Source organism: Nesoenas mayeri (assembly GCF_963082525.1).
Source record: "Nesoenas mayeri genome assembly, chromosome: Z".
Lineage (NCBI taxonomy): Eukaryota > Metazoa > Chordata > Aves > Columbiformes > Columbidae > Nesoenas > Nesoenas mayeri.
Window position 1 is genome coordinate 7,494,006 of NC_137542.1, and position 16,065 is coordinate 7,510,070.

At 40.0% G+C, this 16,065-nt stretch overlaps 1 protein-coding gene across 1 annotated transcript in view; it reads right to left on the reverse strand.

The window, feature by feature from the left end:
* PTBP3 (polypyrimidine tract binding protein 3) overlaps nucleotides 1–12,802 on the reverse strand; it is a gene marked incomplete at both ends in the record, with an annotated part of 39,583 nt that extends 26,781 nt beyond the window's left edge. Inside the window, 2 exons of the mRNA XM_080362199.1 lie at nucleotides 10,757–10,842; nucleotides 12,671–12,802. Coding sequence (XP_080218325.1) covers nucleotides 10,757–10,842; nucleotides 12,671–12,802 — 218 coding nt within the window. The remainder of the gene's footprint in view (nucleotides 1–10,756; nucleotides 10,843–12,670) is intronic.
* Between the last annotated feature and the right edge of the window lie 3,263 nt (nucleotides 12,803–16,065).

The following is a 16,065-nucleotide window of genomic DNA, read 5'->3' on the forward strand; positions in this document are numbered from 1 at the left end:
CAAATGAGAAAAGTTTGTAAATTATGCATGTTAGACATGCATTTTTCATAAAATTTATAGATTACAGTAAAATTTTTGTTTTCACCTTAAATTTAACCACCTGCCTCAATACTTTGCAGCATTAGATACTTCGTAGGTCTGGCAAATGAAATGCAAAATTTTTGAGGATACCACAGAAAATATTAACTGAGAGGATTTCATGATGAGCAGATAGATCTTAAAAACAAATCGCAAAGACCAGAACTTATTATCACAGATAATACAGAAAGTTTATAAATCAATCATAACCTGAAAGATAATGCAGCTTTCACAGAACAAGTTCAACATATTCCAAAAGAAAATGTATGTAACCGTCCAAGGTATGTAACCATCCTTCCTAGGCCACCCCATTACTACAGTTTCATGCAGTAATAATATTGCTTGTGGAATTGCGCTGTAAACCAGCAAAGCAATTCCAGGTTAAAAAGACACACACAGTAACAATTCGGATGGCTGCAGCAATCAGTAAAACAAGTGTCTGTAGAAATGCCCTGTATCCATACAACTGAAGCTGCAGCTCACTGTAGCACAAAATGTACTGCTCCAGGATGGGGGACTAAACCAGCTTCAACAGGGGAAAAATGCTACCACAAAACTACAACCTCCAGTCATGACTCATACCTGTCCCTACACTGACACATCATTCCATCACCATCTCCTCAGACAGCTTCCTAGATTTTGCCTTTCTCCTGACCACCATTAACCTGATAATACAGCAGACAAAACACAATAAAAACTTTTTTAAACCCCAAGCTCATCACCTAGTCAAACATTTTACTTGGTTTAACAAAAGACTAGCAAGACTTTAAGCCTCCTACAATACAATGAGCCATCATAATTACAAATGTATAACTGTTTTCATACCTTCAATTTGATACAAGAAAGATTTTTAAATGAACCTACTTTTAGCTGTGTTTACATTAAAAAAAAAAAAACAATAAAATATTAAATCAAGACAACATAGAATAACTGGCCTGCCAGAGTCATGCTACATCTAGAGCCCCTATTACAAAACTTAGTTTCTTACAACCACAAGATTTTGATTATACTTTTGTTATTATTTGAGTGTTCCACTGAAACACTATTCCACTTTATAACTTTTGATGCCATGTCATGGTTTAATCCAAGCTGGCAATATAACCACAATAGCCACTCATTCACTTCCCAACTGACACCCAAATAAGGGAGAGAATCAAAAGGGGAAAAACTTGTGGATTGAGATAAACACAGTTTAATAAAATAATAAAATACTAATACACTACTAGTAATAATATATAATAAGTACAGAAGATAAAATAAAGGATACTCAATGCAATTCCTCATGAACCCTGTCCACACCAAGCAGCCAGTCCCAGGAAACAGCAACTGGTCCTCAACAGCTGATCCCAGAGAGAAAAAAAAAGGAAAAAGGCAGAAAGGCCCAGATGTCTCTGCCAATGGCAGGATGGCAAAAGGCCAAACTAAAGAAACTCCTGAACAGGACTCCACACAACAGGTTTCCATCCCGTCTCCAAAAGAGAGCTATGGTTTAAAAAATGTTGAGGTCTCTATACTTGGGGTGGAATGAGTGCTAGGTTTTATTGCCGATTTCGTGACTTATATTAAGTTTTATGGAACTTTAGCTAATTACAACAGGAAAAGTCTCCAAAAGAGAGCTAGACAGAAAATCCCAGCTCTCCTTAAATACAAAGCATGATGCTAATGGGATAGAATATTATTTTGTTCAGTCTGGATGTCAGTCAAGCCCTGCCCCATCCATGCCCCCCTTCCAGATGCCTCACACCTGTGGGCTGAGCTCAGAATGCACTTGGCTCTCAGACCAGAGCAATTAAAAACATTAACTCTGTGCCAGGTTGTTATCTCTAATTAGGTGCCAGTAATGACTGTGCTAGCTATGAAAGAAAGGTTTCTAACTGCATGAAGAAAATTAACTCATTTTCAATCAAACCAGCACATACCAATACTAAGTTATGTACCTACTCATACAAGTACAGCATATTTGTCATGACACACTCCCTGGAAGGATGTGGTATAAGAGAACTGCTAGGAATCCCAATTTTTTTGCAGGTCGATGGCCTAGCTGCTTCTGAACTACAAGAACACTATAAAGATGCTTTTCAGCATCTCATCATTTATCCTGTAGTATAACTGATGAACCTTCTCAGTAACTAAAGCAAAACCAAACACAATGCAAAAATATTCTCAAAGAATACAAAGATAAATCAACACCATTACAGCTCTCCTGTAAGCTGATGTACAATATGCATATGTTGGGGATATTCTGGATTAGTAAGGGAGATGATATAATATTCACTTCCGTGTCTTCCCACCTCTATTGATATAGAATCCACAAAAAAAAAAAAAAAATCACATAATTCAAGTTCATGAAGCCCATTTGTTCAAGCTCCTTCTTTCCCAGATAGATCTGAAAGACATAGTTTTGTAATGCTTTGTAACACGAAGCATTTAATGTTGTGACATATCTGCTACAGTCTACCCTGGTAAAAAGGATGGCAAAGCCCAGAGCACTGAACAAGTCCACACAAGTTAGTGCAGCCTGGGTAGTGTGTTACAAAATTCTTTCTGAATCTTTCCAGAGGCTAGAAAGTCCTACCAGGCCCCCAGTTTCTCTCTGTATACAAGCTTTTGGTTGGCTGCTGCTTAACTGTTTAAGTCCAGCTCAGAAACAGTCAGAGCAGCCAAATCCTGTCTACAAGGCCATCTTGGCATCCTTCCTTGCCTGCAGTTTATAGGCACTTGACAAACACTTGTTTCAGCAGGGATGTGAGCTTACACTGCCCGTATGCCACCATTGAGCTTCAGTCTTCACTGCACAACTGTCCAAGATGAAACAGTCACTTAACCCAAGGTGTCTGATCATGCCAAGTCCCTGAGAGGCCTCACAAGTGGAGGTGGTGAGGCCAGTAGGACAAGCAAGCGCGACTGCCCAACCTTTTGGTGATAAACACTTCTTCCTGCACAAAGCGACACTCACAAACCAGCACCACAGTTCTCTTTGAGTGTCAGGACTGCACCAATGGTGAATATTCCTTCTTTCAGACCTGTGGGAAATGCAGGCAAGTGGAATTGTTCAATGTGAGGATGGCTACCAGCCCAGAGTAGAAACACCCTCCTCTGTTCCATTACTCATCCTATCACTCCAAACACATTAATGATCTCCTAGCTTGCTAAACACTGCTTTTTCTTAAACCATAAGTCTTTCCACCTCTATTTCACAAGAACATCTTCGTCTTTTGGCGAGATTAAGTGGTGAGAGATATGGTGAGAGCAGTAGAGCACCTTACAGCCAGTTCAAGTTCATTCTTTGTTTTTATTATTGAGCAGGAATTAGAAACTAATTGCTTGGAAAGCATAATTTGATTTTGGATGTTGCTTTCAAAACAGTTCAAATTTATAGTGCTGAGTAACCAGTGGAGTAGGAGGCCTCTACAAAGTGTAGCACTCAATGATAAGTTAATGAAATTAATTACTCTTCTGTTATCTACTATGGCCAATTTCATCGGCTAAATAAGGCATATTACACAACTATGGACTACAGCAAGAGATGCCTTTCCTGGAATTACGTCAGCTGCTCTATGATTTCCAAATTTCTCATAGTAATATACATTAATGACTCCGCAATTCAAGTAAGAAAGGACACTCCTATCAAAGAGTACATCTGAAAGCCAAGAATTCTACATCTTCTAAATTCTTTGTAAGTCACATATAGTTAGAAACAGGAGGGTAAGTCGGGTACTAAAAATACATCTTTAGAACATGCACATTTGTCAAAATTATGGCATGTATTTATTCAGTATTAGTTCTGGAATCAATAACTCCTTTAAACAACCTTTTAATTTTTAAAAAGGCTATATGTAAACAAAACTACTGCCTCACCCCCAGCTTTCAACTGCAATATTTTCCTTCTCCTTTCCTACTCAAAAATTCTTCAGAACAGCTCAATTAATGGGATAGTCATAGAGAAACTTATATTCCATCTGAAATATGTATCGTTTGTTTTCCTCCAATACAGCTAGTCACCCTTATAGACTTATATCCAAGTCAACAACCAGGAAGAATATGATCACAGCTCTTTACTCTGAGATAGCTACAACAACAAAAGGAATGGGGTTGCAATCTGAGGGGAAAATAATTATTTGAAAAAGCACCTTTCTCCTTGTACATAAATTAAAGTTTTGTACATTTTCTACAAGATTCTACACGGTAACAAAAGACTGACTGTTCCAAAAAGGGCAGACTTTGAAACATGACAATTCCAAGCTATACCAGCAAAAAATTTTTGTCAAATGTAAATGAACTGTTTTAATGCGTACCTTATTAACTTCTACATAATCAAATCACAAGAAAAAAGCTAAGAATCATGAGAGGAGTGAAAATTTCCATTATCTTCTACAATAAGCTCTCTAAACACCTGTAATATTCCTTTATTCTTTCTTCCACAAAACATGTTTGCAACAGAGATGCAACTCCAACTTTTAAAATGAGGATTTCATGTGAAGTACAAGGCTACTGATGCTAAAATAAAGACTGCAAAGAAAGCATAGATAAACTAAGGGAAATTTCCAAGTCGTACATTTGTATTTAAAACAAATAAACTGATCCTACAAAGAAAAAACTGCCATTTCAGTAAGCTGAAATAAAAGGAAATTATAGGCAGTGATCACAAACAAGCAAGCCTCCTCTCCTGCACTGAAGACCCCTCCCAAACACATTGGATCAACAGGCTAATCATCTGTCATCCTGGATGCATGTTGTTTTAGCAGAGATGGCTGCTCCTCAGCAGGCCTGAATGCTCAGTGTCTCTGTTATCATTACAGCCCACTCTACTGCTTCTGTTATCAGTTCGTGAATCTCCCTGATGAATCAAGTTTTAGCCTGGGTGATTTCATTAATTAAAATATATAGGGTTCTTTTTAGAACAACAAACTATTAGTGAATCTGCAGCAGTATATCCCATCGTGTAAACTAAATCATCTTTCCTAATTCTGATAGAACAATTTCTTAAATATGAAATTTCTATGGCAGAAAAATAACTTGAATAAACAGCTCCTAATAGTAGATGCTCTACTGAAGTAGGAAATACCATACAGACTCCAAGGTAGCCCAAAATTATTGAGCAGGAATTAGAAACTAATTGCTTGGAAAGCATAATTTGATTTTGGATGTTGCTTTTGAAACAGTTCAAATTTATAGTGTTGAGTAACCAGTGGAGTAGGAGGCCTCTTAATAATTCCTTGCCAAATTCAGGCAAGTGTATACTTTCCCCGGAATCAGGGACAGCTCTGCATTGTTTTTGGTGAGCCATGTGTATGCACACCGTGGATCTCCATTGTTATTATTTGCTGTACCTTTAATAATTACCTTGACTGATACTCGAACCTGTATTTATGTCACTATTGGAGAGTTAAAACCCCATCTTCCACCAGTTAATCTGCTGCACTTTCTTTACTGAATAAAAGTTTCTTTTGGACCCTGTTGTCCGTCTAAACTAACTTTGGGGTGCCTCTGTGACAAACAGTCAGAAAAAAATAAATAATACAACCGACTACACACATACGCACTTGTCCTGTTGTCTTCCTTTAAACAGCTATTTGTCTTTTTTTCACTACAGACTGTTTTTTAAGACTGATGCAGCTGTTTAAAATGAAGAAATCCAAATTCTAAAAATGTATTTTTAAAAACTATGTAAATGCTAACTGCATTGGTTCAAATCACATCCAGGAGCTACATGGATTGCAGAGTGCATTTCTAGTTTATACCTGTTCATTTTTCAGGTCAGCAGCAGGAATATGGAAAAGGAGTTAAGCTTTACCAAGCTGCAGCATTCATCCTCCACTGGCAAGATGGCAGAGAATGGAGGGGAGGGAGGCAGTGAAAAGTCCATGAGACCAGAGTTGAGCAGCACCTTACCACTCACCATGCCAATTAGCACAGACACATAACATGTCTACTGCATGGCATAGACCCAGACCTTCTGCTTTTACTGTCATCTGTGTGTTATCTTTTGTTAAAAAAGAATTCTGAATGAATCACTCTATTCTACTGTACATCCAAGGTCACATCTTATTAATACAAGAATCAAGAATTGTAACTTGCATGCTTTAATCAATACTCCCACCCATTCACAAAGTCAGAGAAACCACAACTTTACTGACAAACTGCTAACAGTTTGAAACTAGGGAAACATCTTAGAAGTGCAGGGAGGCAAAGAAGAATCCAGCTGTTCTTACACGTTTTCAGGTCATCCATAACAGCAAGCACCCACAACAGTAACCTCTGCATCCATAGCGACCTGGCAAAGCAGGTCATGATCTCCTCATTTTAAATATTTGCCTTGCCACAGTGTAACAAATGCCCTAGAAATTCTGGCACAAAACCAGCTCCTTGTCTTTGGGATGAAACACATGGGAGTCATAAAACATCATCGACTTGGACTAAAAAAAATCAACTGAAAAGCAAGCTCAAAACAAGCACTATATATATATATAGGGAGTGGTGAAGAAAAAAAAATGTAGCTCTGACAATTAAAGCCCTGAAGTCATATATTAAGCACTTCCAACGTTTTGCATGCAGTTTTACTATCACCACCTAATACTCATGTTTATAGCTCACTATAGTAGCAGAAACCAGAAATCTAGGTACTTGTTATGTAAAGAATTCAGGTTATACTTAACTGAACATTTTTTTCTATTATTAATGGTACTCACCAACTACAGTAACAGAAAAAGTAAAAAATTAAAATTCTGAAAGAACTTTAGTCCAATGCCCAAAATATTATGTGAGCATTCCTTCTCCACTTTCTCTCCATTCAAAGAATTTTATTCTTCCCTTCTCCCTAATATGAAAAGCCAATTAAATATATGCCAAATATTACTGGACAACCTGGTTTATCACTTAAAGGTTGAAATTTAGAAAGAAATACAGCTAAAAGAACAATAGCAAAAGACTTGTGACTATCAATACAGTATCAGCAAAACAAGAACAAAATAATAAGTATATATGAAAGGCTATAAGACTACCTCTAAATAGACTGCTAAAATATCTGTAACAACACTGTATGAAAAAAATGAAGGGAGAAAATGGAAGATGTTAGCAAATTATTGCAAAGGTAATGGTAAATATTTTAAAGGAAGTAAGAAAACCATAATAAAAGTAAAAATGTGATCATCTGTGGATTTTTTTCTCTCTTGCAAAGAAAACAGTTTTATAATGCACAGCATGGAGAAAAAAGAAAACGATAACTGAGATCACAATAGCAATCAACAAAATTTCTGCAAAATTTCTATATGAAACACACCCTTTTTACCCTCATTTTTAATCCTAATTCCTTCTGAAAACAGAAAAACGCACAAACAGCATTGCAGGATACAGTGTTTATCAGCAACTTTATCTTGCAGCATGAAAGGTATATACTTTTGTTACTTTGATTTCTATTGTTCCACAGGATGAAACATACATAGTTTAAGAACACAGTATTTGAGGAAAAAAGGTCTTGCTTCCCATGCACCCAAAGCCTACCATGGATTCATAGGAAGCTACCAAAATGATTTTTCTCTTAGCTGATCATTCAGTTTAAAAGCATGAAATTACTTTTTCTGACTTAAAAATTTGCACAGCCTTACAAATTGTCTTAAAAAAACAAACACACAAAATAACCTCCAAACAAAACACCAAACTACCCATTCTCAACCATGATACACTAAAGACACATGTTTTTGACTGTTTGCCTTTTGAGTATGTAATTTTCAGCTTCACATTTAAAGCTTTTCTCCACAACAACAAAAGCCAGAATTTTTTTTTCTTTTTAAAAAGAAAATTCTTGTACTCAAATATAACTCTAACACTAAAAGCTCTAAGAATTGCAGACTTTAAGTGGCTGGAAAATAATAAAAGTCTGTGTGATGATGGGCATCACATAAATAGTATTACTTGAATATGCTCGTCCTAACAGATGAAAGATCTGCATCAAGATCAACAATAGAGTATAATACATCTATTCACAAGCTAAATTTTAAATTACTAAATATTTTGGGGGAGAGTAGTATCGTATGCAGGAAAAACAGTCACACTCTGCTTATATTTTCCCCTGTACCCAGAGAGCCTACATCTTTTGTTTAAATGAATGTTCCTTCTTTTCAGTATGTAGGTCCAAGCTCCTCTTCCTTCTTTTTCCCTCTCCTAAATATCACCTGTCACACAAAATGAACTCTTCCATTCAGTTTCACTTCACAATACATCCTCTAACAGTCTTCATTTTTTCTGACTCTCAATGGAATACGTAAGTTAGTTGATGAAATAATAATTTTCCCTGATCAAAGTATACTGTGAAGTGTTTTAACAGTAATATTAAAATCATTTTACTGTTAAGCATGACTTCTTTAGTTTTAACACTACCCTTTGGTCACAAAAATACAACCAATTATAGGAGAAACGTGATTCTGAGAAGAAAACCTATGAAGCAAATACAGCTTCTGAATTTTACTAATATTTAAATCTATGCACCCTGTTAATAACCTCTGTGTTTTATAAAATACTGGTAACCAAATGAGTTACCACCTTTAGGTGGTTCACAGTTTTAAGTTAAATTGCTTCAGTTAAATATCAAGTTATTAACATTGATTAGTCTAGAATACAGTTTTAATCTAAGCTTTGGATTGTATGTTTTGAGAACTTGATCCTGCTGAGACCTGTTTTGTTGTGTTTTTCTTCTTGTTATGTGTCCTTGTCCCTATCTTTTAAGGTACGTGCTGAAACAGTAACTAGTACCATGATAAAGAGTTCCACCAAGGGAATGTTGTTCACAACACACTAGGCTACACTTGTCAACAAGCATGCACTAAAAAAACCGTCTATTTTGTACACAAAACAGATGAACTCTATGGCTCAAAAGTAAAGTTAAAAAATAAAAATTTTCCAATTAATTCTAATCTTGTTCCTTGCTGCTTCTACAAAGAAAGTATTTATGGTATTACTGTCCAGTTCTCAGCCCTACGAAGAGCAGCTATTACACAGCAAAAACAGGCAGCAGAGAGGAGGGGCAACAGGTGAACACAGCACAGAGTGAATGATCTCTGAATTTACATATAAGTCCTGTTAGTGTATATACATATAAATACACACACACACTTGAGACTTATATTACATGATGGTAAGACAAAAATTGCCATTAGCAGCGCTATTAGCAAACCAGTTTCCCTATGGAAAGTATATGAAAGTATGTTATGGGATCCTGCAGATAGGACTTAGCAATTGAGAGTTATTTTCAAGTTACTTTTACAGTGTAAAAGCACTTAATTATACTCCCTAATGAAGCCAAGTAAAGCTAAGTAGGGAAAGAAAGCCTAACAAAACCAGAAGCAATTGCATGGAATTTATGAAATAAACGAAGTCACCTGGCAATATTATAAGTCAGTAAAATGATCAGATGCTATATGCATTTACTTTGCAGAGATCTTTGGGGTCACTGCGGGAACATGCATTTCATGCTGACTTTCAAACAGTATGTTTCTACTTTATAAAACATTGTGGTTAAAAGGCTGAAGTCATACAGAAGCATAGAATCATTTAGGTTGGAAAAGGCCTTTAAGATACAAGGGTCTGGATCTCATAAAGGGTTGAAGTATAGTTCACACACTGCAGTGCAGTCCTTGAAGTATGCTGTCACTCTAGACAAGTGCAAAAATTTGCTTTGAATCCTTTCCTTAAAAATGTCTATATCTTTTCCAAACAATTGCAGTCTAGGCATTACCTAGTAAGCAAGAATCAAAAGTTGGAGTGATACTCTTAACCAAATCACTGCAAGGTGTAGCAGAACAGCAGATCTGCAGTGGCAGATCTTCATTAAAAGATCATGTCCTCTCCTGTGCTACTATGCATGTAGCCACCGCGCCACCTAAAGAAAAAGGGTTGTCAGTCCCTGATTTCTCCACGAGGTCTGATCTCAGTCCAGAAGACATGGCAAGATTTATATCTGCCTATATCCAATCTGTTTTTTCATCATCCTTTCTCCTATGATGAATGCAATCTACCTCCCAATAGATAGTAATGTTTTGTTTAAATGGTAAGATCTTAGTAGACAATATTGATCCCACCATACACCTGTGCACTTGTGTGAAATATGCACACTTGCACAGAGTGTACATATGCAATTTTTTTTTTAATCCCTTTGCTTCTGGTATTCAGTATTGAGAAAGAATTATGTATCTTCTCCTTGACTTTAAATGCCACATGTAATACACCATGTCTTTTAATGAATGAGAATGGCACCTTAAATACTTGTAGTACAGTGTGATTAAGTCAATTGCAAAGATAATGGTTAGATTATTGAATCATTTAAGCATTCATTCCATTGGGTTTCACAGGAAATTTAGGGTGAGGTTTCCTGGTCAGTTTAGGCTGGTCCAAGGCTGCAGAAAGCAGAGGCAGTCACATCATTCCCCACCCTTGTGTTTTCATGTTTCCCTGGGCAGTGACTAAAAACTGCAAGGCAGCGTGGTACCACAGTGGTTTACTACACCGTTCACACACAGTAATTTCTACACCACGAGGGAAGTGCAGAAATGTGCTGCCAAGAATGGTGCTGCACTGTCAGCAACAGTCTTGAGTTTGAACAACTTTAGCTAATAGGGAAACAGTAAGAGCAGGAAAGAGTGGTATCAACAGGAACAGAAAAAAAAACTTTTTCCTTTGTACCTACCTGCTCCGCAACAGTCTCGAAAATGCTGCCCTTTGCTTCAGTGTAGAAGTCACATCAACAGACAAGATAGGCTCTATTTTCACACTCTGAAATAAGGAAAAAAGTGTCATAAATGTAGTCTTCCATAAAGATTATTCAGCATAAAATGAAATTAAAAGTACAAATTATATGTAATTGTCAAAAGTAGAAAAACTGAAAGCAAGAGTGCAATTCCATGCAACAGTCAATCAGTGCAAAAGAAAATAAGTACCATACATTGAAATAGCAGCTGTAGGCCTTACTTTATTACATAATATTAAAGTTAAATGCAGATATCCTCTAAAAGAAAGTCTACCTAAACACATTTCTGCTTATCATTTGATACCTGCAGAGGTGCTTCAGCTAGCACAGGGTTAGTTTAGAAGAAAATTTAATAAATACTCCCTGGTAGGACCCAGCATACTTAACTTAATTTCTTAAAAAGCACTCAGTTGATTCACCTTTAATGTGCCCTTACTCTCTGATAAGCAAGTTTATTAGGAAGGTTCTACTTTGTGACGTTAGATTTGTACAGTTTAAGAACTACATGTATTTTGCTTATACTATTTCTACTCAAGACAGAATGAAGGTCAACATCAAGTTATGTTTAATATTAGTATTTCGTGGTGCTACACCAATCAATGCATGACCCATTTTCCCTCCTCTATCAATGGAACTAACAAAATCTTTATGACAATTAAAAAACAGTTTGCAAAACAAGCTCATCATACTAGTTGAAAGATAATAGGGTGACCACGGGAACTATACAATCAGCTGGATGGCAATTCCACAGCCTAAGAGGAAAAAAAAAAAGCCTTCTCAAATGGATTAAAAGAAGAATAATATAACACGTTCCTCAGAAGTACATTAAAAGAGAGAAGATTCTCACTCCAACTGAGATATTTCTGAATTTTCTTTTGAAATTTTCCACAAAGTAGTTTCAAAGAAAATGTGAAAAAAATGCTGCTCATCACAAAATGACACATTGTGTGTTTGAATTAAGTTCTCCAAAAAGGTATTTCCTACCACTATTTGCTTTTTGATTAATCAGCATTTATACAAGAGTGTTCCTGTCAGTCTGCCCCCCCACCAAGGCTTCCACTGCAAGTGTTAAAGGATGTCAGAGAAGTTTCAGCTGCACTGCTCTGAGTCGTCAGAGAAAGAAGAGAAACCAAAATAAAAAACGCCAAAACCAGACTTCCTAACTTCTGTTTCAGAATTCCTAGCTTTTAGGAACAGCTCAAGTTTTACAATACACGTTAAGCTAATAATACCTACGTCTTTGCATTAAGTTAGAAGCACTGCCTTTAGGGCTCAGGCTTTGATTTTGAAACACCGAGAGGTAAAGCACGGCTGCATTTAAAAAGTAGCGGGGGAAGTTGTCAGTACACATAATGAACTTGGCTTTATTACTTAGTTTCAAGTTAAGAAAATTTATCAAGACATAAGACAGAAGTTAGTGCACATCACGCTACCCAGCAAGGGGAGCACAACACTTAACATTATTTCTCGCAAGTTTGATCTTCTGAGGACGACATGCTGTATTAACTTCATCACTGTAACAACTTCCCACGTACTTAAGGCCTTCAGCGCAGCCTATACAAATGCATTTAGAACTTGCTGCATGAATGCCAATCGGTTCACTGCCACATGTGCTCTTCTATCAGGCGCCAGCGGCCCGGGACGCAGCAGCACCGCCGCGGTCCTCCTGCCGCAACACCCGCCGGACCGCGGGCGCAAGAGTTACCGCACGAAACCGCTACCCCTGGAAACCCATCACGACTCTCGCTCGCTGTTAAGAAAGCAGGGCGCAAAAGGCTGTTTTCTAAAACGGGCGGCTCTGTAAGAAGATGAAACACCCGCCGAGAAGCGCACCCGAGGGGGGTGCCCGCTCACCCCCAGGGCCGCGGCGGGGCCGGCCCGACTCCGCGGAGCAGCGCCCGGCGCCCCCGACCGCGGCCGCCGCCCAGAGCCGCCCCAGCGCCGGGCGGCTGCCCCCGCGGCCGGAGAAGCGCCAGCCGACAGCATCGGCGTGGAAAAAACACGCCCCTAACCCTGCTGGGGAGAAGAGGGGAAAAAAACAAAACAGAACCGCGCACGGCTCAGATACCACAGAGTTCCTCGCAAAAGCGCCGTGTTCCTCAGCTCCAAGCCGGCGTCAGCTGCTGGGTTTCTCTTTCCACAGGTACCTGGTGGAGCAGCTGGCGGCGATGTCCCAGCCCCTCCCCGACACCCACCTTTCACCTGGCTCCGCCGGAGGCGGGGGCACCCCCGGCCGCCTCTCCCCGCCCCCAGCGCGGCAGCCCGCTGCTCCGAGGAGGAGGGCGCTGGGCCGACCCCCGCCCCAGAGGCCCCGCCCCCGGCGGTGCCAGGTGAAGTCCTCAGGGGCACGGCGGCAGGTACTGACCCACCCGTGGCCCAGGCCGGGGGAGTGGCGGGCGGGAGCAGGGACACTGGCGCGGGGTGCGGGTGACAGGGAGAGCCCGCGGGCGGGAGCGGGGACACCGGCGCGGGGTGCGGGTGACGGGGAGCAGGTGACAGGGAGTGCCCGCGGGCGGAGCCACCGCCCCCGCCCCGCCCTCCCCTCCGCCGGCCGTGGCGCAGGCGCACTGCGGGGTGGCGGCCGCAGCCGGTGAGCGCGGTGGAGTCCATGAGTTCGCGTCCCCGGGCTTCCCTCAAGCCCCGCCGTCCCTCGGGTGCCTTCCTGCCCTGTGGGTCCTGGCCCCGCGGGGGCCTGAGGGAGCGCGGGGAGAGCGGGCAGTTCGCTGGAGGCCCAGAGTCTGCGGGATTTGCAGTGGGCCAGCCCCCAGCTCAGTGCCGGTGGCTCCTGCCTGGTGGTGTTGGGTACACATTCTCCAGCTTCAGAGCTGGCTGTTGCATGTTCTAAAGGTGGCCAACTCTCCTTCCTGCCAGATCAGGTTATGTGGGTTATAAATTCACTGAGCCACTGTTAGGAGAGTGAGCAGAGGCACAGGAAAGCGAGCGTCAGGCCTGGGGGGACAAGGTGGGGAACTCCTGAGTCACCAGGGCCCTGTCTAGTTGCGTACATGTGTCTGAGGTGGCTTCGTGCGGGGTCAAATACCTTGCTCCTGCACCCTCATTCCTAGAGGTGGGAGCCCAAGGGGTGGGAGGTTCTGCGCAGACACCAGATGCAGCGTCTGTGTGTCACGAGAATGAAAGCAAATGTGTTCCTCTAGTTGATGTCCCGTGTCGCGCGGACTTCAAGCACTTCCCTGAACTAATTCCTCTTCTGAGATACGGCATTAAAAGAAGTGGGTAGCCTCAATCAAATGGGTGAAAGTCACAAGGCGATTCTTGGCGTTATCAAAGTCCTGTGACGCTGATAGACTTCAGTGAGAAAGAGAGACAGTGTTTGAGACAAAGCTCTTTTTGTATTGTGTCTGTGTGGAGATTTCTCTTATCACTCTTAACAGGAGTCAACTAGGAACATGGGAGAAGAGGCAGATTCAGTGCAAATTGGTTGAAAATGCTATGTGAGATGTCAGTGCTTCACATGATGTGGAAATTACAAGTGTGATAATGGTGAGAATTGTGTATGTGTGGTTAGAGGGGGACAGTGGACAGAGAGAGGCCTCATTGGTCTCTCCACTTAAGCCCTGCCTGGAACAGGAAGGATTAATGTTTACAGGAGGTGTCTTCATTTTACGTGTGGTGGCTTGTGATAGTTGCTTATTTGACTGATGCACAAAATCATCTGATAGTAGAAGCTGAAAGGTAGTGAAGACGATATTAGAAGAGAGACAGACACATATGCTTTCAGAAACTGTTTGCAGGTTGGTGCCATTATAATGTGAATACTTTGGCACAAAGTGGGAAAAGGCTTGCATTTTTATTTATTCAGTGCCTAACACAATCACAGTACGTGACACCATCCTTTACAGGAAACAATGTGATTTGATCTGTATTTGTGTCTTCTGGAGTTCACTTGATGCAAGACTTAGCCTGGCACCCAGACTTTTGGTTATTACAGTTCCAAATCCTCTCTCAGGTAATGAGAACATATATTTGACAAGTGAACTGGAAACACTTCTTGACAGATGGTACCTATTAGCTATGTCCTGTCACCTGCTGGAGGGTATTTGGTTTGAATGTGAAAGGACATCTTTTGAGTCCTGCTGTAGGAAGAGCAAGTGGAATGACTGGAGAAGCAGCAAGTAGGTAGCAAGTTCTCCAGGTACTTGACTATTCCTGCCTGCATCAAGGAGCCCCTCATCATGTGAGTGCTTTGGAGTTTGTGGAACATACACACCAAAATGGGAGACTGGGTTTGATTAAAGACTGTAGGTTGAGAGTCCTGTTACCTAAAAACAGGATGAAACTTTCTCAGCTGAATGTTATGAAATCTACAGTGGCAAGACAGTGCTGTCTCTCATCCTTTTTCTCCTTTTTTTTTTTTTCCCCAGACATGGTAGGATACTAGTCTGTCTTTGCTATCACAGCTGCCAGTGTGTCCAGCCATATGCTGTATTGGGGAATTAACCTGACCTTAAAAAAAAAACTTTTTAAAAAAACCTAGGTAATTTGTCAGCAAGGTTGGTCCCCTAATGCAGATCAAAAAAGCATATCTGTATGCTATGTTTCTAGTTTGGGAGTGTTAGGGCAGGAGGCAAGCATCTTGTACAGAGCAAAACTTCCTTTCCCCTGTGTGCCTCCAAATTTTTGTGGTTCGGTAGCACAACCTCATATGTCCTTTAAGCTCATTCTGAATTCTCTAACCTGGAAAAAGTTGCAATTTAGAGTGGAAACTCTGAGAAAGCTGTGGTTTCATATGATTTCCACCTTAGGTTTTGGTTTAAAGGTTATGATCACCTGTGAAAGAAATTAGGTTATGAATGTGTTGTTTAATTGATCAATTTTCAAGAGTAACTTCTTGAAAACAGTAGATTTTGTTAAGTATATCGAAGTGCTTGAAAGTTTGCTTTTCTGTTCCCCCAGGAAATAAAGGAGCAAGACAAATCACAATGATCAAAAAACCCCACCCAGTATACTGTCAGCTGAGGCACATTGGTGAGTATTCATTTGAAAAAAAAGAATTTTGGTTATAACAACAGACTCAAAATGGTGATATTGAATCAGTTATCATTGGAAAAGGAGGGGATAATACATACATAAAAAGAATATGTATTCTAATATATAAGCTAATACACATATTCTAATATTAGAATATACACACATATAAGAATATACTAATATATTCAGTGTTTTCAATGTATTATAATATATATTATATATGTTAGTAATTACATCTATATTTATGTAAATATAAACTT